Source organism: Capra hircus, chromosome 24 (assembly GCF_001704415.2).
Source record: "Capra hircus breed San Clemente chromosome 24, ASM170441v1, whole genome shotgun sequence".
Classification (NCBI taxonomy): Eukaryota; Metazoa; Chordata; class Mammalia; order Artiodactyla; family Bovidae; genus Capra; species Capra hircus.
In genome coordinates, this window is record NC_030831.1 from 2,351,414 (window position 1) to 2,375,731 (window position 24,318).

The following is a 24,318-nucleotide window of genomic DNA, read 5'->3' on the forward strand; positions in this document are numbered from 1 at the left end:
AGTCCATTGGGTCACAGAGGGTTGGACACCACTGAGCACTAACCCTTCCCCTCTCCACACCCTCCAGCTTCCCCACCCCAGCACCCGGGAACTACACCCAGCTCCCTGGGGCAGCTTCCGAGGGAAGGGGACTCGTCTTGCAGTGGCCCAGAGCTGCCCAGCTCCTTTACCACGGGACACAGCTACAGGCGGTTGCAGCCTCTCTACAGGCACCTAAGTGACCAGGGTGGCGTTTGTTACGGTCAACGGTGGCAGCAACGGAGGCGCTTGCAGCGAACGCAGATGGCGGGCCGGCCTCAAGGCACAGCCTGCTTTTAAGTAGGAAGCTCTTCATGTGGCCCTCACGAGGGTGGCGCTCGTGTGTGCTGCACGGAGGCGCAGGAAAACATCACTAAAGTTCTTTTCTGTGAAAACATATCTGAATGCATGCGCCAAACTATCTTACAGTAAATATTTTAAAAGAAAAAAATTAATCACATTTCCTAACTTCATTTTTTTATTTATTGTTATTCCAAAGCAGATATGCTATGATAGATATTTTTTAAAAATACAATTATCTATCCTCAAAACCCTGGTTATGCAGGAGACTAGAAATCTCTTGTCAGAAGACTTTTTATCAACCAGTAAAGTATAAAGATCAACTTGTACTCCACTCCACCAAAAGTTCAAGTGAAATTATGTCTTTACAAAACCTTATTTTTCAAGGAATGTTTTGCAAAGAAGCAGCTTTTATAATTAGGAAGTAAATAAAAATAATACATTAATGTCTTGTGTTTGCCTGATAATAAACTGAGAAGACTCACAAAATGGATTACTGATAGATTTTTTTTTTTCTTTAACCAAAATAAAAGTAGGCTTTAGATTCACCTGGTAAGGCCTTACTTAAACAGGCTGTGCACCAATACAATTCACTGAACTATGCTTTCTATACAATTAGGAATTAAACAAACCCCTTGCAGAGACTGACCTGAGATGACATTTAATGCTAAAACCAAAATAAATAACCTAGCAAGAACAAAATTTTTAAAATTTCAATAATTTCAACTTTGGAGATATTTGTTCACCAAAATTAATCAACATTTCTAAAATATTTTAATACAAAATTATAAAAGAAAAGTGCATTAAAAGCAGAACCTTTAAAACTCTGGCACAATTACAGTTATTCTGAATATACGGACTCCAGCCAGGTACACACACTGACATTCAAGAAAAACCTCAGGATACAGAAGTCCAGTATCACAAGTCAAATAAGGCTTTTTTTTTTTTTTTTCTTTAAAAAAATATACAATACACAAAGCAGTTTGGAAAAAAAAAGTAATATTATTTAAGTTTTCAGACTTAAATATTTTCACATAACAAAAGTTTTTGTATCACCATCAATACTACTTATATACATACGCCGAAAGTGTGAACAACAAAAAATCAAAAGATGCCCCTTCAAAAAATAACAGTGAAATGTCTCTCTTCAGGAATCTGAAATGAGCTCCTCTCTTAATATACAAAGTCCATACAATATTTATAATAAAACTGCTCTCTTCTGAAACCAGTGAGGCAATGAGAAAAATAAAGGCAATTATTCTTAGGAAAAACAAACACAAAAAAAGCAACCCCAGCTCTATGTCACAATGACGAGGATGTCCGTTTCTTTATTAACAAAATGAATGAATACTGATCTGAAGTGCTCGTTGGAGGTAAAAATGCTGTCTGTCGCTCGCTCTGTAACAGGGATAGTGCTTATTTACAAAATATACTGTTCAGCCACACAGAGGCCCATATATCTGCATATGTACATACGTATTTATACATAGAACATATAAATAACTTCCAAGGAGAGAGTCACGTGGAGTAAGAAGTTTCTGTCTTTGGAATGCCGTGGGATCGACGCGCGCTCTGCCCCAGCGAGGGCGGGATTTGGTTGGTTTGGGGCATGTTCAACGTGGCACCATTGATGATACTAAAGGATTCCCTGAAATAAAAAGTACACCTGCTTATGGACGAGGAGAACACCGCGGGGCTGGGACAGGCTCCTATCCCCGGGGCGCTGGGGCGCTGGGGCGGCAGCGTCTCCGCGCCCGGGAGCCGGCGCTGCCGTCTGCAGCCTGCAGCGCCGCTTGTGCTTCCTGCTGACCCGGCCGTGGGCCGGCGGGGACTCGGGCGCGCGCGGCCGCCTCCAGCGGGGACGGCCGAGTCCTCACTCGTGGGTCAGGCTGACTCTGTCCTCACGTTCACGCCCCAGGTGCCGCCTTCTCCTGACTGACGGGCAGCTCTCTGTCGTGGAGAGAAGTGGTCCAGCCATCTCTCACGGTCCCAGTATACTAACATACGGTAGGCTAAAAAAAAGAAAGAGTCCATTTCTACTAATCTCGAAACACACACAGAAAAAAATGGAAAAAACTTCCCTGTGTGTCATACATTTCCTCGGAACTCCATGCACCTAGCTTATGTTGGTTTCATGAGCTATGCTTTTTGTCATGGGAAGCATGAAGGAAAAGAGAACCCTCTGCCTTCCCCCACACTGACACCTGTCTCACTGGTCACACCACGATGACAGTAAGATCCGGCGGAGGTCTAGCTGGCTGCACTGGCCACGGGGAGGGTCAGACTGCTGACGTGGACCTGAGTTTAGTGGTCTGCAGAGACATGAGAACGCCGTGCCTTCCACCTTGCCCAGCTCCTTCCTGGAAGTCGCTGAAAGTCAGTGATCATTAGACCGTTTTATAGCTAAGAAAATTATTGTGGTGATATTTAAAACACTTGAGGCTTCAAAACAGAAATCCCAAGTGCTCTGTTCTCCTCCACACTTGACTCCGGGACGTCCTCGGGGCGGCGCCTGTCAAAACACGTTGGCCAGGGCCTGCCACTCACTCGCAGGCTCTGGGACCACCTCGTCCAGGTGCAGCGCGTGGCTCAGCGCCTCCGCTCCATGGTCCTGCTGGCCCACGGGCTCCGGCACTGCCCCTGCTGAGGGGACAAAGAGAGAGCCTCAGACACGCAGCAACGTGAGGTGACACGCATATAAACAAGCACAACACAGAGAGATGAGACATTCCTAAACGGCTTTCTTCTCCATCCCAGTGAAGAAAGAATCGTTTGAGCCGCGGGTTTCATGGTTCTGGCAATTACTGTTACTTGAACATGAAAGCACACAGCCCTTGTCCGCTACACTCTCACACTCTACGTGTCGTGAAGTTATGCCGATGGCACTGCTGAGCCATGACTAACACCACTGACGACTTTTCCAACAGAAAGGACGCAGGAAGCACTAGCCTGTAGACATCAGGATGGATTTTCTCTTCCTCCAGAGCTGCCCAGCACGAAGGGTCCTGCCCTGCGGCTCCCGGAGACTCTGGGGTCCACACCCCCGCACTCAGGCCTGACTGCTCGCCTGGCCACCGCGCCTGAGCCTGAGACACAGGCTGCGGTCCAGCCCCTCCGGGCACAGCCCCCACCAGGTGACTGGCCACCACACCCATCGCCCAGAGCTTCCAGGCACTCCGAGACGATGTGGGACGAGGCGGACAGGGGGACACAGCAGGCCCCACTGAGATGCCCCCTCTCTGCCAGCACCGACATCGGCGAGTCACCGTGCAGGACCACAGGGCACAGACTTGGCTGACCTTGACCCCACAGTGGCTCCCCAGCCCTTGGGACACAGTGTCCAGGCCGCCGCTGTGAGGAAGGGGCCTCCCGCCGCCTGCAGTGGCTGCGGGCCCCTCACCTGCATAGCTGTGGGCCCGCTTCATGTGCAGCTTCATGTTGCTCTTCTGCGTGAAGCCCATGACGCAGTAGTCACACTTGTACGGGCGCTCCCCCGTATGCTTCTTCATGTGCACCTGCAGCGCGCTCTTCTGGTTGAAGGCCTTCTCGCAGAGCGTGCAGTGGAACGGCCGCTCCCCTGCGGACAGACGGTGCGGTCAGCGCCCCGCAGGCCGGCTGCAAGGAGTGCACAAACACACACACACACACACACACACACACACACACGAGCTCCCAGGGACACACACACACACACAAGCTCCCAGGGACACACACACACACACACACACGAGCTCCCAGGGACACACACACACACACACGAGCTCCCAGGGACATACACACACACACACACACAAGCTCCCAGGGACATACACACACACACACACACGAGCTCCCAGGGACACACACACACACACACACACACCACACACTAGCTCCCAGGGACACACACACACACACATGAGCTTCCAGGGACACACATACACACACGAGCTCCCAGGGACACACACACACACACACGAGCTTCCAGGGACACACACACACACACACGAGCTTCCAGGGACACACACACACACACAAAAGAGCTTCCAGGGACACACACACACACACACACACATACATGAGCTCCCAGGGACACACACACACACACACGAGCTTCCAGGGACACACATACACACACGAGCTCCCAGGGACACACACACACACACACGAGCTTCCAGGGACACACACACACACACAAAAGAGCTTCCAGGGACACACACACACACACACACATACATGAGCTCCCAGGGACACACACACACACACATGAGCTCCCAGGGACACACACACACACACAAGAGCTTCCAGGGACACACACACACACACGAGCTCCCAGGGACACACACATACACACACGAGCTCCCAGGGACACATACATACACATAAGAGCTTCCAGGGACACACATACACACACACACACACACACACAAGAGCTTCCAGGGACACACACACACACACACACACACGAGCTTCCAGGGACACACACACACACACACGAGCTCCCAGGGACACACACACACACACACGAGCTCCCAGGGACACACACACACACACACAAGAGCTTCCAGGGACACACACACACACACATACACACACACACATACATGAGCTCCCAGGGACACACACATACACACACACAAGAGCTTCCAGGGACACACACACACACACACACGAGCTCCCAGGGACACACACACACACGAGCTCCCAGGGACACACACATACACGAGCTCCCACACACATACACACACACACACATACATGAGCTCCCAGGGACACACACACACACACACACGAGCTCCCAGGAACACACACACACACACGAGCTCCCAGGGACACACACACACACACACAAGAGCTTCCAGGGACACACACACACACACATACATGAGCTCCCAGGGACACACACATACACACACACAAGAGCTTCCAGGGACACACACACACACACACACGAGCTCCCAGGGACACACACACACACGAGCTCCCAGGGACACACACATACACGAGCTCCCACACACATACACACACACACACATACATGAGCTCCCAGGGACACACACACACACACACACGAGCTCCCAGGAACACACACACACACACACACACACACACGAGCTCCCAGGGACACACACATACACACACACGAGCTCCCAGGGACACACACACATACACACACAAGGGCTTCCAGGGACACACATACACACACACACACACACACGAGCTCCCAGGGACACATACACACACATACATGAGCTCCCAGGGACACATACACACATAAACACACACACACGAGCTCCCAGGGACACACACACACACGAGCTCCCAGGGACACACACATACACGAGCTCCCACACACATACACACACACACACATACATGAGCTCCCAGGGACACACACACACACACACACGAGCTCCCAGGGACACACACATACACACACACGAGCTCCCAGGGACACACACACATACACACACAAGGGCTTCCAGGGACACACACACACACACACACACACACGAGCTCCCAGGGACACATACACACACACACATGAGCTCCCAGGGACACATACACACATAAACACACACACACACGAGCTCCCAGGGAGACACACACACACACACACACGAGCTCCCAGGGACATATACCTACACACACACGCGCGCTTCCAGGGACACACACACACACAAGTTCCCAGGGACACACACATACACACACGAGCTCCCAGGGACACACACATACACACACACGAGCTCCCAGGGACACACACACACGAGCTTCCAGGGACACACATACACATACACACACACACACATGAGCTCCCAGGGACACACACACACACACACACATGAGCCCCCAGGGACATACACATACACACACACAAGAGCTTCCAGGGACACACACACACACACACATGAGCTCCCAGGGACACACACACATACACACATACATGAGCTCCCAGGGAGACACACACACACACACACACACACGAGCTCCCAGGGACATACACATACACACACACAAGAGCTTCCAGGGACACACACACACGAGCTCCCAGGGACACACACATACACACACGAGCTCCCAGGGACACACACATACACACACACGAGCTCCCAGGGACACACACACATACACACACAAGGGCTTCCAGGGACACACACATACACACACACGAGCTCCCAGGGACACACACACACACACATACACACACATGAGCTCCCAGGGACACACACACATACACACACACGAGCTCCCAGCAAGGGATGTAAGTTCTACAGGATCCTAGTGACATCCCCCTGCTGCGTTACCCTTGCTAACCCAGGGTCTGGCAAGGCTGCTCTGCAGGGAGACACAGAAGACAAAGCTACGCAAAGTCCCGGAAGTCTCCAGAAATGAACAAACATGGTTCAAACAACATGCTTCCAAAAGAAAAGCTGAACGATGTTGAGGACACGGGAATACCAAATCCACTTGATTAAAGTATGGTGTATACAGTATCTTTTAAATGTTAATTGCTTTCAAGTTGATACATAAACTGACGAATGGAAGAAAAAGCTGCCCAGAATGACCTCTGCAGGGAGCCTTCCCCGGGTGAGCATGTGTCCTGGTAAGGATCTATCCAGGTGAGGACCTGCCCAGGAGAGCAACCACCCTGGTGAGGACCTGCCCAAGAGAGCATCTGCCAGGTGAGCACTACCCGGTGAGGACCCGCCCAGGAGAGCACTCTCCTGGTGAACACTGCCCAGGTGAGCACCACCCTGGGGAGCACCGTCCAGATGAGCACCTGACCAGGAGAGCACCACCCTGGGGAGGACCGCCCTGGGGAGCACCACCTTGGGGAGTACCTCCTGCACAGCCACTCTGGTCCTGGCTGCCCTACCTCCCCTGTTGTCACTCACACACTTCCCAGCCCCAGGACCAAGTCCTCGCTTTTCCAGGGTGTGCACAAGCCTTCCCTTGGCCTAGAAAGTTCTTTCCCACATGCCCTGTGTGGCTGCCTCTCATCCCCACGAGGCCCCCCAGGTCAGGTGCCAGCACCCCAAGGCTGCTCTGGAGGCAGCGGGTCGCCATCCTCTAGGTGGCCCTCCTCAGCGATGACGAGGGAGGTCTCGGGTCTGCTCTCAATGGCAGGCAGAGTCCTAGAAAGAGCCCCAGGGTCTCTGCCCTTATCCCTGGACTGGGACCGTGACATCACACCCAAGGAAAAGGACAGCCACAGGTGAACTGAGGGCCCCATCAGATAAGTGGGGCGATGGAAAGGGAGACGACCCTGCAGGTGGCTCTCCTCGCAGCGCCGGCAGAAGCAGGGCGCTCCCTGCAGACAGAGGCGGAGCTGAGGAGAGGACCTGGACTGCATCCCCGCGGGCAGGGAAGCAGCCCCAGCAACAGTCAGGAGGTGCCTGCGAAGGTGTGCAAACCCTGCCCATGTGTGCGTGCTTTTATACAAGGCAGTCGTTTCCAGCCCCAAGTCATGGTCCTAAAGAGATGCATGATGGAGCAACGGCAGTCTGTCACTCCAGCTCCTGGCTGGCACCCAGTGGGCTCCAGGCTCTGTGCTGACAAGCAAGGGCACCTCCGAGGACACGCAGCCCGTGGAGGCTGCCAGATGCCTGCTGACGACACAGGAGGCCTGGAAGCCAGCCAGGGCACCAGGGAGGAGCAGTCCTCTGAGGGTGAGGCGGAGGCGGCCGCTGAAGGGGCCCCACGGCTGTGAGAACCGTGAGAAGGCTGGGCGCCAGACAGAGGTGGACAGGAGGACCCGAGACCTGCACGCACAAACGGCAACAGCCTCTCTCTGGGGAAGTCAGCCGCACGGTAAACTGACAAAAAATCAGAAGACCTGAGCAAGTGGGTCGCGCCTCACGAACTGGGTGCTGTGTCACGAGCGAACGTTCACATGCTGCATGTGGCCCTTCTGCCACGAGCAGTGGGCGGCAGGACGTCTCACCCGGGGCCCTCCCTGGGGCTACCTGTGTGGATGCGGCTATGGCGCTCCAGCTGGCTGGGCTTGGCAAAGGCCTTCTCACACGTGTCACACTTGAACACCCGCGGCTTCTGAGAGCTTAAGGAAGGACCGGCCTGATGCGTCTGCATGTGCTCCTGGGGAAGACACACACACAGACACACACGCGAAGGACACTGACGATCGTAACAGAGCCTTACAGACCCGAAACAGGACAGGGAAACCAGCGCGGAAAGGCCAGTTGGCGGGAGGACGACCCCAGGCTCACCTCCGGTCAAGACCCCGCAGAGCAGAGTCGGGGAGGGGGGATGCTGGGGCGTGGCCTGCCAGGGAGACCCAAGCCCCCCGAGCCTAGGGCCTCATACTGGCCTCCCTCCCTGTCGGCCAACCGTGACAGGTTTAGAGGGCTGGCTGGGTACTTCACAGAATGTTCCTCAACTGACATGTGTCTGACGTTTTCCTCACAGTTAGACCAGGGCTGTGGGCTGGGGGGCCGGGGGGCAGTGCCGCTGCCATCCCATAACACTGCCACGCATCCACGGCTGCACCGACTCTGATAGAGCGGTCAGCACCTGCCAAGCTTCTCAGGGAAAGGCAGTCTGTCTATAACACCCCAGAATGGTCACAGGAGAGAGCGCTACGCCTCAGAAACATCAATGTGTATGATTTCAAGTATCTAAATTTTCTTTAACCATTTTTATTCTTTTGCTTCTTTAAAAGTGTTTATTCTCTCAGACTATAATTTCTGAACTCTCTACTACGGGTGTAAAGCTAAGCACTTTATATTCCTCTGACAGACATGAGTATTCTATTAGAAAAGCGGAGCTGCAGGTGTCACATGACCTAACCAAGAGTGCAGACATTCTGAGTGGCAGAGTCTAATTCAAAGAGTCATGGGCAGCACCCCGGCCTCAGCAACCCCCTGGCGTGGCCTCTGCAATGGGCAGCACCCCGACCTCAGCAATCCCCTGGCCATGGCCTCCGCAATGGGCAGCACCCTGGCCTCAGCAACCTCCTGGCGTGGCCTCCGCAATGGGCAGCACCCCGACCTCAGCAACCCCCTGGCGTGGCCTCTGCAGTGGGCAGCACCCCGGCCTCAGCAACCCCCTGGCGTGGCCTCTGCAGTGGGCAGCACCCCGGCCTCAGCAACCCCCTGGCGTGGCCTCTGCAATGGGCAGCACCCCGACCTCAGCAACCTCCTGGCCGTGGCCTCTGCAAGGAGAGCTGCTTTGATGATCAGCGTTTCATTTTTAAAAACGGACGTGGAGCTCTCTTTTTCAAAACATGTTAATTAATACTGGGATTTCCCATCTCAGAAAACATGGTAGGAACAGAGGTGAGAAGTGTAGCCAGCCGCAGGCCTGGAGAACAGAAGCTGGTGTGCTGCCAGTGACTCCTGGCAGGCCCTGAGAAAGGAGGCCTGGGCCCCGCACGCACCTCGGCGTCCGCAGGGCCCGACGCTCCGGTGACTGAGCACAGAGGAGGGGCCCCAGCCTGGGTGGCGCGGAGGCCGGACACACATGCCCTGGGCTGTGCCCCTGCCGGGTGACCTCGAAGCCACGTTCCGGTACCGGCCCGCCTCGCATGCTCCTCTACCATGTGCGCGTCCACAGCGGATCCGCCCTTCCCCGCAGGCAGGAGGGCACTGGCGGGGCTCCCGCGGCCAGCAGGTGCACACACCCCGCCCCACCCTAAGTGTGGCATGGGCACCTCTGTGCTCTTGCGGGGGGCTGTACCTTGAGGTGCGTGGCGCGCTTGAAGGCCTTCCTGCACACGGGGCAGATGTGGATGCGCTCACGCCCGTGGGCTGCCTTGCTGTGCTGCAGCAGCAGGCCGGCCGAGGTGAAGCTGCAGCCGCACTCCAGGCACGCGTGCAGCCGGGCCTCCTTCTCGGGCGCACCGCCTGGGGCCAGGCTGGCAGAGACGTCCGTCACCTGCAATGGGGCAGAATTCCAACCGAACCGCTGAGACCCGGCTCCCAGACAACACCCGACAGCCGCCACAGGTGCTCTCACTCATCTGGGCTGTTTTTTTGTTTGTTTGTTTGTTTTTTTAAGGGATGAAAAAAGCAATCGAATAGTTCAGACGATGCAAGGACGTCACACGCTGCAGGAAAGCGATCGGCCTGTGACTCCTGTGCCAGGTGGGCATGCGTCTACACAGGAGCGTCTGTGTGAGCGAAGAAAAAAACGACAGACACACCTGTGCTCAGCTCCCCCCACAAAATGCATCTCTCGTGAGTCTGTTTAAGGTTGAAAACCACCGGGAATAAATGACACTCAAGGCTATTCTGTCACTGCAGGAAACAACCCACCGGATCAAACAAACGGCATTTAAGGAAGGGTACCCATTAAAGGCCCTGGAGGCCCGCTGACACTCGCTTTCAAGCTCACAGTAACTGGAACGCACGCAGGACGTGCTTCTGACTCACACGTTGCACTCGCGGGGCGGGGGCGCTCAGCACCTGCCGCCCGTGCTGTGCCCACAAGGACAACAGGCCGTGCCGAGCCCGGAGACCTGCGAGTGTGCCCCTGAACCCGAGCGTGCTCTTGTGCTAACAGGTGCACAAACCAAAATCCAGCTAAATGGGCTCCGGTTACTGAGGCCACATGGGGAGAAATTCCCATTCCTGACTACATCTCATTTCTATTTGAAAGTAGTCCTAGTCTCACCGAAAGACCAAAAACTAATTTCCTTAAAATCCATTTGCTAAAACTGCTTAAGCATAAAATTTAATTCTTCAGAAATAAAAAATTTCAGAGATTTATTATTGGTATTTTACTTTTCTGAAAAGTTTTAGGGGTTTTTAGACTCTTTATATTTAGAGCTATCGTTTATTAAGTGTTTTGTCCACCCCCTCCAAAAAATGCATTTTAAGAAAAGAGACCAGTCAGATGACAAACAGGTCTTGCACACACACGTAAAAATGCCTATGAAAAGGCGTAACAAGACGTGAAAGAAACAGCAAAGGTGTCGCAGGAAATCCAACAAAAAGAACCAAATGCAAGGGAATGAGGACACGCAGTCTGCTGCTGCTGCTGCTTCTGAGTCACTTCAGTCATGTCCGACTGTGCAACCCCACAGACGGCAGCCCACCAGGCTCCGCCGTCCCTGGGGTTCTCCAGGCAAGAACACTGGAGTGGGTTGTCATTTCCTTCTCCAAGGCATGAATGTGAAAAGTCAAAGTGAAGTTGCTCAGTCGTGTCTGACTCTTAGAGACCCCATGGACTGCAGCCCACCAGGCTCCTCCGTCCATGGGAGTTTCCAGGCAAGAGTACTGGAGTGGGGTGCCATTGCCTTCTCCACATGCAATCTGATCAGTGGGCAAATCAAGCAGACACTGGTAAACTGAAAACCAGGTCTCACAGCTTTGGTTACATCTCCTTCTGACCTGGAATCATGGCGCAAAGGGGACCCTGCATCCACCCTGGGTCCCTGCGCTTGGCACCTGCTCATCCTCGGCAGACACGTGGCCCCAGGCGCACGGAGCCCTGGCCGGCGGCTCTCCCCAGGACCCTCCAGGCCGCCCCTTCTGAAGCATTGAGAGACTGCAGACCACACGTGTGCTGTACCTGGTAGGTGATCTCCTCACAGGCAGACGACGGCTGTGCAGGGGGGCTCACCAGGATGACCTGGGGTGAGCCCGCACCCCCCGCGCCCGAGAGAGAAGGGTCCGTGAGTAGGGCTGGGAACTGCTGACCCTGTGGAGAGGATTACTGCTTCAGCAGCTGCGACATGACCCCACCCAGCGGTCACTAAACACAGCGATATCTGGTGGGTGCTGTGCGCTGGCTTCATAAGATGCAGACACTGGGGGAACTGGGTTAAGGGAGGGTCCATGGGATCTGTGCTATTTCTTTTAACTGACTGCAAATCCACAATCATCTCAAAAAAAAAAAAAAAAAAAAAAAAAGGCTTAATAGAAACAAACAAACAAAACCCCAGGGCTTCCCTGGCGGTCGAGTGGTTAAGACCCTGCACTTCCACTGCAGCGGGCTGGGGTTCGATCCCTGGTCAAGGAAATAGGTCCAGCACGCTGCACAGCGCAGTCAAAAAAAGCAACAAGAACAATAAAAAATCCTGAATACAATGCCATTTACTAGCTTATTACTGGTGTCTCAATGGCTAATTTAAGCAATCTCAATGCAAATGCCCTGATTCAAAAGCCAACTGCCTAATAAAACAAATGCTGACAATCAGTGACACTCACAGCAGCGGTGACCTAAATCCACTAAAAGGGCACCCCCCAAAAGTCACGTATTTTTGGTTTGTGTTCTTACTTGCAGACTGTTTCTTTCTTCCCTGTATTTCAGTACGCTGATGTGGAAATCACACCAGTTCTCACTCCTCAAGTGCACGTGCATTCTGTAAGCGCCTGAGCGTTGGCTGAGGGGAGCAGGGTCTCCTCAGCTGCTCAGGGGGCCTGGGTGGCTGAGCACTCTCGTGGGCCAGGACGAAGCCCCTCGTGTGCAGTGTGTCCTGAGTCCCCTCGAGAGGGCCAGACTTGTTGGCAGGGACCTCACAGAGCAAAGGGCGTGTGTCACGGCCAAGTCTGCCATGCAGGTGGACCCAGGAGCAGGCCAGGGTGGCGTCACCGGTCTGGACGGGGAGGAACCGAGTCCTTCCCGGGGTCAGACAGCCCGCGTGGCCACCCAGACCGCATCTCCCCAGCGCAGAGCCCGGAGGTGGAGGTGGGGCTCAGACAGGAGCGGGGAGACCCTCTGCCCTACCGCCCACCCGCGGCAGCCTCCACGCAGCAGGCTGTGCACATGGGGGCCAGAGGCGCGGCCCGTCAGAACTCCACACGGCTGCCTCACAACTACGCCTCGCCAGAGCTAATCACCGCTTCTCAGGATTTTCCCAACGGGGCTCTGGAAGGTTTGTCAGCATCTCAACCTTCGATCCAGCACACCTATTGCAGGGGTTCATCTAAGGACCTAAGTGGCAAGGAATACTGGAATTCCCACACCACTGACAACAGCCGGGGTGCCTAGGAGCCCCCTCGGTGACCCCGTCTACAGGGCGAGGGGCCTGGGAGCCCCCTGGGTGACCCCGTCTACAGGGCGAGGGGCCTGGGAGCCCCCTGGGTGACCCCGTCTACAGGGCGAGGGGCCTGGGAGCCCCCTCGGTGACCCCGTCTACAGGGCGAGGGGCCTGGGAGCCCCCTCGGTGACCCCGTCTACAGGGCGAGGGGCCTGGGAGCCCCCTCGGTGACCCCGTCTACAGGGCGAGGGGCCTGGGAGCCCCCTCGGTGACCCCGTCTACAGGGCGAGGGGCCTGGGAGCCCCCTGGGTGACCCCGTCTACAGGGCGAGGGGCCTGGGAGCCCCCTCGGTGACCCCGTCTACAGGGCGAGAAGCTGTGCGCACACTAAAATGTCTGCACAGCTAAAATCACTGATGTGAACACAGTCACGGTAAAATCAACAAGGGGGGAAGAGTTTACACTACACGACACACCCATGAGCTTGTCTCCGTAAAAGTCAGAAAAGCGTGCGTCCGTGTGTGTGTGCAGAAAGGCCCAGAGGCATGTACACACTCACACTTCACTGCAGTTCCATCGGGGTTGGGGGGCAGATTACTCATGCTTTTTGCATCGTCTGGATGGTCTTTTACTTCCCATCTGGCATCAAGAAATTACTTTTTGATCGCAAAACCACCAGCTGCGTTTTGCATAGATTCCCTCGGAAAGAAGGCGTCTGCTGGGAGGACCCTGCCGGGGGGGCGTGGCACCCACCTGAGAGGCGATGTTGAGCGTGACGGTGTCCAGCCCCCCGGACAGCAAGCCCTGGGTGTCTGCCAGGGTCAGCGTGACGCTGGCCTCGGTCCCCACCGCAGACGAGGACATGACCAGGCTCTGTGCAGAGACGGCAGACGGCGACAGCGGCGTCGTGGGAGGCAGGCTTCCAGCTGTGGCGTTAAGTTCTACGAGAGAGGGGAAGCGAGCGGGTGAGTGGAGAAGCCGGTGAGTGCACGGGCGTCGGCGCGGGAAGAGGGCTCTCGCGCAGGAAGGAGTCGGTCACGGTCAGCATCTACAGCCCTAGGCTCTCGAGTCTGCACCACCAAGACCACTGCCTCTCAGATTCCAACGCTGCCGCAAGGCCTTCATGAACACCTACGTGTCCCTGAACGCAGACTCTGCCCCATCGCCTCTCAGATTCCGACACTACCACAAGGCCTTCGTGAGCACCTACGTGTCTGAACGCAGACTCTGCCCCTCCAGCGTCACACACTGGAACAAGCAGGGAAAAGAAGAGCTGACGGTGACCCCCACAGTCCCACCCCTGCAGCCAACGCAGAAGGGAACTCAGACAAGAACTTCCAGGGTCCCATCCTCACCAGGACCCTGAGCGATGACCCGCTCCGGAGCAGATGTCTGGCGACTCCGCTCATGTTCACAACCCCACCGTCCTGCACGTCTGCCTAGCCTGAGACACCGGCGCTCCAAACGGCCCTCGCAGCACCCCCTGAGCACTGACTCAGCGTGCGCGGCACTCCAGCTCCCTCTGCAGCCAACGATACCGAGAAAGGAGGACACTGGGACAGGCGAGGCAGAGACAGGCCTTCTCTCCACACAACAGAGACTCATGCACCTTCTGGCAAATGAGACGGCTCGGCGTGGGGTCAGCACCCAGATCCTGGGGGCTCCAACCAAGACGCGCGTGAGCGTGACACACATGCACATGCGTGTGTACACACACAGGCCGTCCTTCCGCTGGCCTGACGGTGGCTCAGCGCCCACTGGCTGCAGCCACGGTGCCAGGCCCCGGACGGGCCCTCCCGCAGAGCACCACACGCCGCTGCCTGGGGATGTCTGAGCACGGACACCACGTGGCCGCAGGCCCTGGCTGACCCCGGGCCTGCTCCGAGGCACAGCAGGGGCCAGGCTACTTACTTGTGGCCGGCGTCCTCCACAGATCCACACTCCCGGACTCGCACACTGTGCCGCGCAGACCTGGAACCTTCAAAAGCAGTACAACCATTAGGAGGCTGCGTGCGTCCTCTCTGAAGCACCACGCGGCTCCCGAAAACCTCGCCAGCCCCCCCATGCGCAGCCCCCGCCAGGACGGTCGCGAGTGTGGATCTGTGGAGGGGCGGCACCCTGCAGCCGCCATGCCCTCCACACGCCTGGATGCTCACACACGGCATGCAGAGGCGAGTCTAAAGGGAGGGTGAGGTGGGCAGGGACCGCAGCCCCTGGCCAGGCCCAACCAGTGGAGCGGGGGCTCCATCGGAATCACTCAGGAGAGACCCCCGGGTGAGAGAAGCAAGAGCAAACAAACCGCTCATGGCAGGGCTCACCCTGGGGCAGACGGCAGGACACCAAACGTCACCCTGACTCCCAAGACGAAGCCAAAACCACGAGACATGCCCGCCCTTCTGCCAACTGTCAGAGCAGGCGAAGGACCCAGGACATGTAGCCCAGGAGAGCAGAGACAGCAGAAGCAGGGTCACTAACCATGGGGCACCCTGACCCCGGGCCCAGAGAAGACACCAAACAACTGCAAGGAGAGCTGGAGTCCACACTTCAACCAGACAGTGTGGCGAGTGAACCCTGAGTAATACTCAAGAGATTTCCCACAAGACACACGATCCTGGCTCAAGCACAGTGAGCCTCCATATGGCTGAAAAGAGCCCGGCTCAGGGGTAAAGAATCCACCTGCAATGCCAGAGACGCAGGTTCTATCCCTGGGTGGGGAAGATCCTCTGGAGGAAGAAATGGCAAGCCACTCCAGTACGCTGGCCTGAGAATCCCACGGACAGACAAGCCCAGTGGGCTACGGTCCACGGGGTCAAAGAGAGTCAGACCCGACTGAGCACACCCCTTACTGTACTTAAGTCCAGGAGAAACAGGCTAAAACTAAAATAATCTCACAGACAACTAGTAAACAAAAAAACCCATCTCTTCTCTCACTGAAAGACGAACTCGATTTCTTCACCAAAATCATCTTAAAAATGGACCAATGGAAGAACAAAAAGGTAATACCCGTTTAAGATAAACTCCTTAAAAAGCTGGGCTAAATTCAGGCCTCTATGAGGAACGACTTTCTGCCTCCCAAAGGGTACTGAAAACATATTCTGACTGTTCTGGAGGAAAACCGTTCGCCAGGGGTGTAACCTGGAATTGACTCGGAAACAGCCTCCAAAGCCTGGCACACCGCAGAACCAGCACACGCGCTTCACTCTGGATGTGAAACTGACTCATGGTCGCGCTTCAGATCATGTGTAAACCACTAAATGGCAGTGGCAGCCGTCTCCCCACTGAGACGCAGAGAGCCCACACTGCTCCGGAAACTGACCAGCCCTGACTGTGTCCCGTTCACACACAGGGTGAAGACCAACACCCGCCGCGTCACCTGCCTCCCATGGTGGGAACGGGCCTGCAGCGTAACTGTCACAGGGTCACACTGAGGGATGCATTCTGGTGCTCATCCTGCAAGAGGCATGTTTAATCTCCAAGTCATTTCCATTTCAGCTCTTACTCGTGTGGCCTGAAGCTCGGTCCGGGACCGAACGACTTGAAGGTAGATGTTGCCCATTAGTACACAGTCTCTTGACAATAAGGTACAGACAAGATCGGCTCACTTAACAAGCTCTAGTGGAATGTGCAAACCTCGCGAAAAACATCTGCTTGGTACCACGGATCGAGTGGTTCAACGTGTGAGGAATCTCTGCCTACAGTCAGGATTCTTCAAAGATGCCAAAGGTGTTAAGTTAACAGTGCAACTGAGTGCTTATGTGAAATTAATCCTGTATTTATAATAACTGATACGAAAGTCCTTTAATTACGAGCACATCTTTTATTTTATGATATCATTAGACTCCTGAAAAAAAATTTTTTTTAAATAAGGTAACAAATTAAGCTAAAGGGGCATCAAAAGGAAGGAAAAAGGAAAGCTCTCGGGCGGCTCTACAACAGTTAGTCTAAACAAAAGAAAAACTAAATAGGGAGAAAGGGACAAGCTCGCCGTTTCTACAGAAACATCCGAGCATGCGTCCCGGGCCCATGCACCGCAGGCTGCTGTCCTGGCCCGCGGAGCTCCACCCAGTCCCGCGCAGGCGGCGCTCGAGCCGGGACGCCTGAGGGCTGACCGGCAGCACAGGGGCCTGAAGAGGCGCCAGCGCCCGGGGAAGAGCCCTCAGCAGCGGCTTCCCGAACCCCCTGCTGCACGCTGATCGGAACATCACCAGGTTGAAGGAACTGCTCTCTCAGCGAATGCCGGGGTCACCAAGCCAAGCAAGACGCCACTCCCTTTAAATGGAAGCACCCAAGACTCTCCTCGTCTTTCCGCTGACTGGCCCGAGAGTCACTAAAGATAGCAAGCAGAGCCCCCAAGGAAAAGGACGGTCCCACCAGAGCCCCCGAGGGGATGGACGGTCCCACCAGAGCCCCCAAGGAAAAGGACGATCCCACCAGAACCCCCGAGGGGACGGACAGTCCCACCAGAGCCCCAAGGGGACGGACGGTCCCACCAGCTGCAGCAGGCGCTCCTCAGGGAAGCAGGAGGTGGAGACGGCCCGACCCCGAATGTTCTGGGACAGAGACCGCCACCAGAGCGTGACAGCAGGCACTCGAGCCGACAGGAGACACAGAGCCTCCTGTCGCTTTGTGTGCCGCGCTCCACGGGGCGGGAGAGATGTCAGAGCCCTGGAGGCAGTGAGAGCTGGTCCTTCACAGCCAGACACAAACCACGACCATCAGGCAGCGTCTACAGAAACAAGCATGCCGCGTAACTTCAGCAGCACACGACATACTGCAAACGCCTTACCCACACAGACGGAATCAGAACTAAAAACTCCCCGTAACGGGAACAAAAAAGTTTCCCACTTCAAAATCAACAGGTGAAAGGATGCAGTTCTATGACACAACTCTCTTAGCTCCCCAAAATTAAACAACAAACTGATGAAGGAGGGACAGAGTGAGTCCAAAGCAGAGACAGGAAAACAGAGGGCAGAGGTGGAAATGACCGTCAGAAGCCCGGGTTGTGGACCCGCCCCAGTCCACCAACATGAGATGCTGACGAGGCTGTCGGGCACCCCTTCAGCAGAGGGGAGGGCGGGCGGGAGGCCCCTCGGGGACCTGAGAGGACCTGACTGCATGCAGCCCTTGGCTCACTGCCCACACCAGCACACAAGGCCGGCCCGTAGCACAGACGGCTCCAGCAACCTCCTTGGCCAGGGATGCGCCTCCCCTCGGGACGCCACCCAGACTCGGTCGGCCCGGTGACCGTGACCTGCGCTCGGGGCGGCCTTCTCTCCCGCGTGGCACTACGGCTGTCACCCTGCACCGCCACGTGGACTCTGTGGTAAATACCAGCACTCTGCCAGTTTCTAGGATCCAAAAGGCAGGGGCCCGCGGCCGCCTCGCCCGGCATCCCCACTCAGAGGGGCTCTCAGCACACGGCACGCACCGCGCTCTGCGGGGACAGACCGCCACTGGGTAAAAAGGCACTCCAAGCGAGCAGGAAAACAAGTCTGGCTGTGGGTACTGAGAAGAGCCACACATGTCTAAAGATGAAGCCTTAGCCTCAAAAAGAAATGAAAAATACAGGGCTGTCAAACAAGAGGGCTGAGGAAGGAACAGGAGCTCTGTCAGGCCCAGGAAACAGGGCACCACCTGTGAGGCGGGGCCTGGTGGCACTGGGGCTCTGGCGCTTTCATCTTGATGGCGCTCATTTGCTTTTACTTTGTGTTAGAGTTGACACTTCAGAGCCTTAGAAATATGCTTTCTTCTATGAATAATCCTGCCATCCTGCACTCAGGGAAATGTGGCACGGGGCTCACCCCGCAGGCACAGAGCAGGGAGCCCAAGAGCCTCTCAGAGCCTGGGCATGACGGAGCCATCAGGGCCGGCCGGCTTACACACACAACGCCTTGCACGCTTGCCTAAGACCATTCACCTTTACTCTGCAGAAGGCAGGAACAGCCCTGAAAGGTCAGTAATACTCAAGAGAATTCTGGGTCTCAGAACTACACAGGAGCCTCTAATCGTCAGGAACTACACCAAACGGATGAGAACAGGCAGCTGACACAGCTGTCACCTGGAAAGACAGGTGGCCCCTTCCACTGACAACGCACATAGCCCTTCGACTGACAAATTAGGAAGCCTTTCGGTTGTTCACTGCATACCTGAAGAGTTTAATGTTGCACTCTGTGAGAGAAGTTGGTCATTGCTTATCGTCAAGGTGGCACCTGTGGATTGATTATTGATTGTAGGTGCGGACAATCTTATGCTTCCATTTAGTTCACTACTTCCATTAGAACTGTGTTGAATAAGATCTTGACCTAAACAGAAATGAACGTTGTGAGATATGAAAGTAACATGTTAACTTACACACTGCTAAGTGTGCTAAACATACAACACCCCTCTCAACACGAAAGCTACCTCATTTTTAACGTTTATACAAAAAAATGAAAACAAGACAGTGAAATGCATTGCCCTAAATGCCAGTATCTGTCCACATGCTTTAATCTATGAAGTTTCTAAGTAACTCTTAGGAGCTCTACTTTAACTCCTCCATGTCTAGGCACCTACGGCTACATGCTTTGCTGAATACAACTTAAACTGAATTGGAACTATTTCCCACCATGCCGGACGACCAGCTGCAGCCTCGGGGGCCTGATGGTGGAAGGACAGGAGGGCAGCGTGGCCACGGCGGCTCTGCTGTGGGAGGCTCTCTGCCCCGCAGCGCCCTGGACGCGCGTGGCGGCTCGCACACGCCATGACATCCTCCCACCAGGAGACTCGGGCTTCCACCAGCCTCGCTAGTTTCACAGTCTCGTGACACGATCATGCAGTGCGCAAACAGGAACAGGAACAGGAGCATCAAAAACCTGTTGCCTTTTCAATGAAAACCAGGCTGAATGCTTTGCAAAGACTTGGCAAAGAGAAGCTGCTTTTAAAAAAATCTATTGTCGAGCCAGGTGGAGACAAGACAAATATACGAAACTGGAGGGCAAAAAGACAAAACGGGTGTTGCACTTGGCTCTACCAGCGCCGGCATCCCCGCGCCACCCCGGGGCGTACACCTGCAAGTACGGCTGAGCAACAGTGGAGGTGTGGGCGAGACGGAAAACGTAGCTCCCACCGCAAGAGCAGACCGAGGTCAGAGACCCGCGGGGAAAGGCGCAAAACCACGTGGCATTGCTCTTCTCTCTGCTCGACAGGGCTCTGTGTGAGTAACTGGACTCAAGTCACCAGGTAGGAGCGCTCTACTGTGTAAGACAGCTGGGGAGACCAGCCACAGTCCTCATCTTCACCCAACGTTTACTTCTCTTCTTATGAACTGCTGAAAGGTCTACACAACTTAACTGAAGTAATATTTGTATTCTAGCATTCACAAGCATGTATAATTCCATGTACTCGTGGAAAAAAACAACATTCTACAAAATAACAGAAAATCTCTGTAAGTGGCCACAAATTAAAAGCTCTTTCAGACTTCTCAGAATGGGCTAAGAAACTGTTGGCTTAGGAGTCCTCAGAGCCCGTGCTCAACACATATAATAATGAGGAGACAGGAAATAAATCTTAGGCCTTTAAAGTTTAGGCAAACTTTACCAGTTTCATCAACTAATAAAGATTTCTCCTATGATAAACCTTTTAAGCTAATTAAGAAAAAATTATATTCATCTAATACACTAAAAAGCAATAAAATAACTGAATGATCAATACAGGAAAACATAGGAGAAACAGATGTACAATCCACAAACAAAAAAACACATTTTCTGAACCATAAGCAAGAATCCCACATTTTGTGCTTTTTGTATAGGACTAGCAAAACACCTCTAAAACTGAGATTACTCAAAAAAAGTTTATCTGATCAACAAAATAGCTTTCTTAACGTAACTCTTCTGTTTCCAACAGTAAAATTCAAATACACACACACACACACATATACACACACAGAAGTTTGCTGATTAGATAAAATTCAAAGTTAATTTTTGCTGCATATTAGAACCTAAAAATCAGTGCTTGTCACTGAAGAGCTCCATAGGAAGAGACTGTTCCATAGGAACAGTTACTCCAATTTCTCTCACAAACTGAAAGGAATAAAGACACCTCTTAAAAGAGAAAGCTTTTGGTTTCCTTCTCAGTAACTGCGCTATGCCAATAATGGTTTATGCAGAAGCCTTGTGGAACAGAGGTGACACTCTGCGGCCCTCTCTTGGGGCTGTGCCCAGGGTCTGGCCGCCACACCCCCAGCACTGTCAGGGAAAACACGGCGCTTCCTGCCGTCACAGCAGATCTCCAGGGAGGCTATTCTGACTCCCAGCAAGATGTTTTTTGTTTTTTGTTTTTTTTTAAAATACTTTCAAAGCTCACAAGGGTGTTTCTATGAGACTTAAATGAGTTAATATTTGTCGAAGTTACTAGAATAGGACCTGGTGCACAGTAAGGGTCAAAAAAGTTGTTGCTAAATTTAAGAACTGCTCAGTTAACACAGAGTTCATGGCTAAGAAGTATGTGGACAAAGCACACCTGTAAACTGCGCTCCAAGCTAACTCAGACGAGACGAGGGGGCGGTCTGACGGTGAGCATCACAGGCCTGGTGACCAACACGGAGGCTCAGTGGGCCGGCCCAGGGGCCTGTGCTGCCAAAGGGTGTTTTCTACCCACTTACCTATTTTTCTATCGTTATTTTCTACATGATCCGAGAAGAATTCTGAAAGGTAAGGAGAGTGGGTATCTGTAATGCTCTGGGGTACCAAAAGTATACACTTAAACCAACTACACTCCTTCAGTTCAAAGGAGCACGATAAGCATTTATGAAGTACGGTTTTCTGCTCTTGATTAAACAAAAAATACGTGACCAAACTAACGGGCTCAAACTAGAAGTGCCGTGGGGAACCACCACGTTTAATTCCTGCCATCAGATATGAACGGCAGGAACATTTCCACTAAATGGAGTTTCCCAGATAAACTACAAACACTTCTGAAGCACTGGATTTATGCAAAGCTCAGTCTCACAGGAAACAACAACAACAACAAAAAAACCCCGATAAGATTTACTTAGACTGCAGGTGAACAGATTTAAAAAACCTGAAGACTCACCAGAAATGGTCAGGGTGATCTCCTGTGGCGGCCCCGAGGATGTGGCAGCAGCAGGCCCGGCAGCCTGGGCCAACACCTGGCTCAGGCTCGAGTTGTTGATGGTCAGGGTGATCTCGTGGGGGCCGCCGGAGGTGGAGACCAGGCCTTGTGAGGTCATCACCTGAGAGAGGTCTTGCGTCCCTGGTCACCGTTGTAAAACAGAACAAAGCTAGGCTTAAAAAATAATAATCCTCCCCTTTCTCCTATTAAAACTTTAGTGAAACTAAGAATTTAAGGTTCAAAACACAGTATCAGTCATCTCTAGGTCCTTCATCTAAAATGATAAACAAAAAAAAGAGAGAGAGAGAGAAAACTCTTATGTTCAAACAGGAAGCCAGTTCTATGAATGCAATCTCTGTGCAAGTATTGGTTAAACATCACTTATCTTTAAAAAAAGCCTACTGCACTCTTAGGACACGTGATGCGTTTGTTAAGCTTCACACAGGGAAGAAAACAGCACCTTAGGACCCAGTGCATGACTGTGCGCAGCGAGCTGCAGCCCAGCTGCCATGACCGCCGCGCACCAGCTCTCACCGCTACTGCTGGTGGCCAGCGCTGAGTCCTGCTCCGAAAGCGGGCCCATGGCCAGGTTGGCAGATGTCACCGTGGGCTGCAGGGCCAGGCCTGGGATGGGCTGGAGGACCACACTGGCCGGGACCGCGCTGTCCGGCGTCTGCAGGGAGCCGCCCTGTGGGGCCAGGCCCGGCTCCGCTGTCAGCTGCTGGGCAAGCAGGCCGCCCTGCTGCAGGGTCTGCTGCAGGACGCTCGGGTCGATCTGGAAGCACAGAGGGCCTTGTGATGGGAAAGCCGCGAGGAGGGTGGCTGACGCTCGGGGGGTGCAGAGGCGCCAGGCAGGCGTCTCACCTGCAGAGTGATGTTGCTGACAGTGGAGGCGTCGATCCCGGAGATCTGGACATTGGGCCCCACCAAGTTAGCCGCCAGCTGTAGCTGTATGCCTTCCAGGGTGGCCAAGCTCCCGTCCGTCAAAGACACTGTCCAGTCACCACCAGCTGCAAGACAAAACAGGGATGACTGGGTGCCAGAAACCTCCTTAAACAGAAAAAACTCAATGCTATACAAGGATTTCCAAATATGTTTTACACACATACCAGTATGATCCAGTTAACAAATACTAGTGTTTACTTTATATCATACATATATAAATACATGATGGGAAAGATGGAAGGCAGGAGAAGGGGGTGACAGAGGATGAGATGGTTGGATGGCATCACTCAATGCACATGAGTTTAAGTAAACTCTGGGAGATAGCGAAGGACGGGGAAGCCTGGAGTGCCGCAGTCCGTGGGGTCGCAAGGAGTCAGACACGACTGAGTGATTGAACACCACCACCACCGTGTGTCCGACTTAGCTGTCACAAAACAAACCCTGTGAAATAGGTAACATCCATTTTTAACACATCAGGAAACTACGCTCAGAGAGATCACCCTGATCAAGCCCAAGATAGAAAACAACGCTATTATTTTACTGGGCTTTAACTGTGCCATGGGTCATTAGACAGAAAAACAGCCACTTAAGATGTCTAGTAAATATGAACATTTGCTTCACTCTTTGTAAGTACACAAAAGATAATGTTTATTTTATATTATTAGTAAATATCACCTGACTAAAATGTAATGCTTTTCAAACACTACTGTGACCCAAGAGCAACTGAATAATTGCAGTGTACTAAAAATAAGGCTTAAGGGGAGTAATAAATTATGTCTGTTAAGCTTTGAGAATATTAAGAAACAAACAGGTTTAAGCCCAACAGACCAAAGAGCTGAAGGGTAAAATGCAGAAAGCATGGTAGAGAGAATGGGAAACGGAAAGATGGCACGTCTGAAAGATGGAATTCCATCTTCCCACTGCCTTCTGGGAAATCTCAGGGAGGGCAGTGTCGGAGCTGGCTGGGTGGACACAGCGCATCAGTCAGTCGCCCCGCAGCCTCTCCCCGCGCCCCCAGCACACGCG

The 24,318-nt window shown here is 53.7% G+C and overlaps 1 protein-coding gene across 3 annotated transcripts in view; it reads right to left on the reverse strand.

Moving 5' to 3' along the window:
- Window positions 479-24,318, reverse strand: part of ZNF236 (zinc finger protein 236) — a 69,814-nt gene continuing 45,974 nt past the window's right edge. Inside the window, exons 23-33 of one of the 3 annotated variants that reach the window (XM_018039621.1) lie at window positions 23,212-23,357; window positions 22,882-23,122; window positions 22,309-22,488; window positions 21,878-21,919; window positions 19,386-19,541; window positions 13,993-14,180; window positions 11,830-11,958; window positions 9,994-10,191; window positions 8,265-8,394; window positions 3,719-3,895; window positions 479-2,961 (exon numbers count right to left, since the gene is read on the reverse strand). In XM_018039621.1, coding sequence (XP_017895110.1) covers window positions 2,834-2,961; window positions 3,719-3,895; window positions 8,265-8,394; window positions 9,994-10,191; window positions 11,830-11,958; window positions 13,993-14,180; window positions 19,386-19,541; window positions 21,878-21,919; window positions 22,309-22,488; window positions 22,882-23,122; window positions 23,212-23,357 — 1,715 coding nt within the window. In that variant the 3' untranslated portion in view covers window positions 479-2,833. Of the gene's footprint in view, window positions 2,962-3,718; window positions 3,896-8,264; window positions 8,395-9,993; window positions 10,192-11,829; window positions 11,959-13,992; window positions 14,181-15,150; window positions 15,218-19,385; window positions 19,542-21,877; window positions 21,920-22,308; window positions 22,489-22,881; window positions 23,123-23,211; window positions 23,358-24,318 lie in introns of those variants that run through there. The other 2 variants (XM_018039622.1, XM_018039623.1) reach the window with 2 other exon arrangements.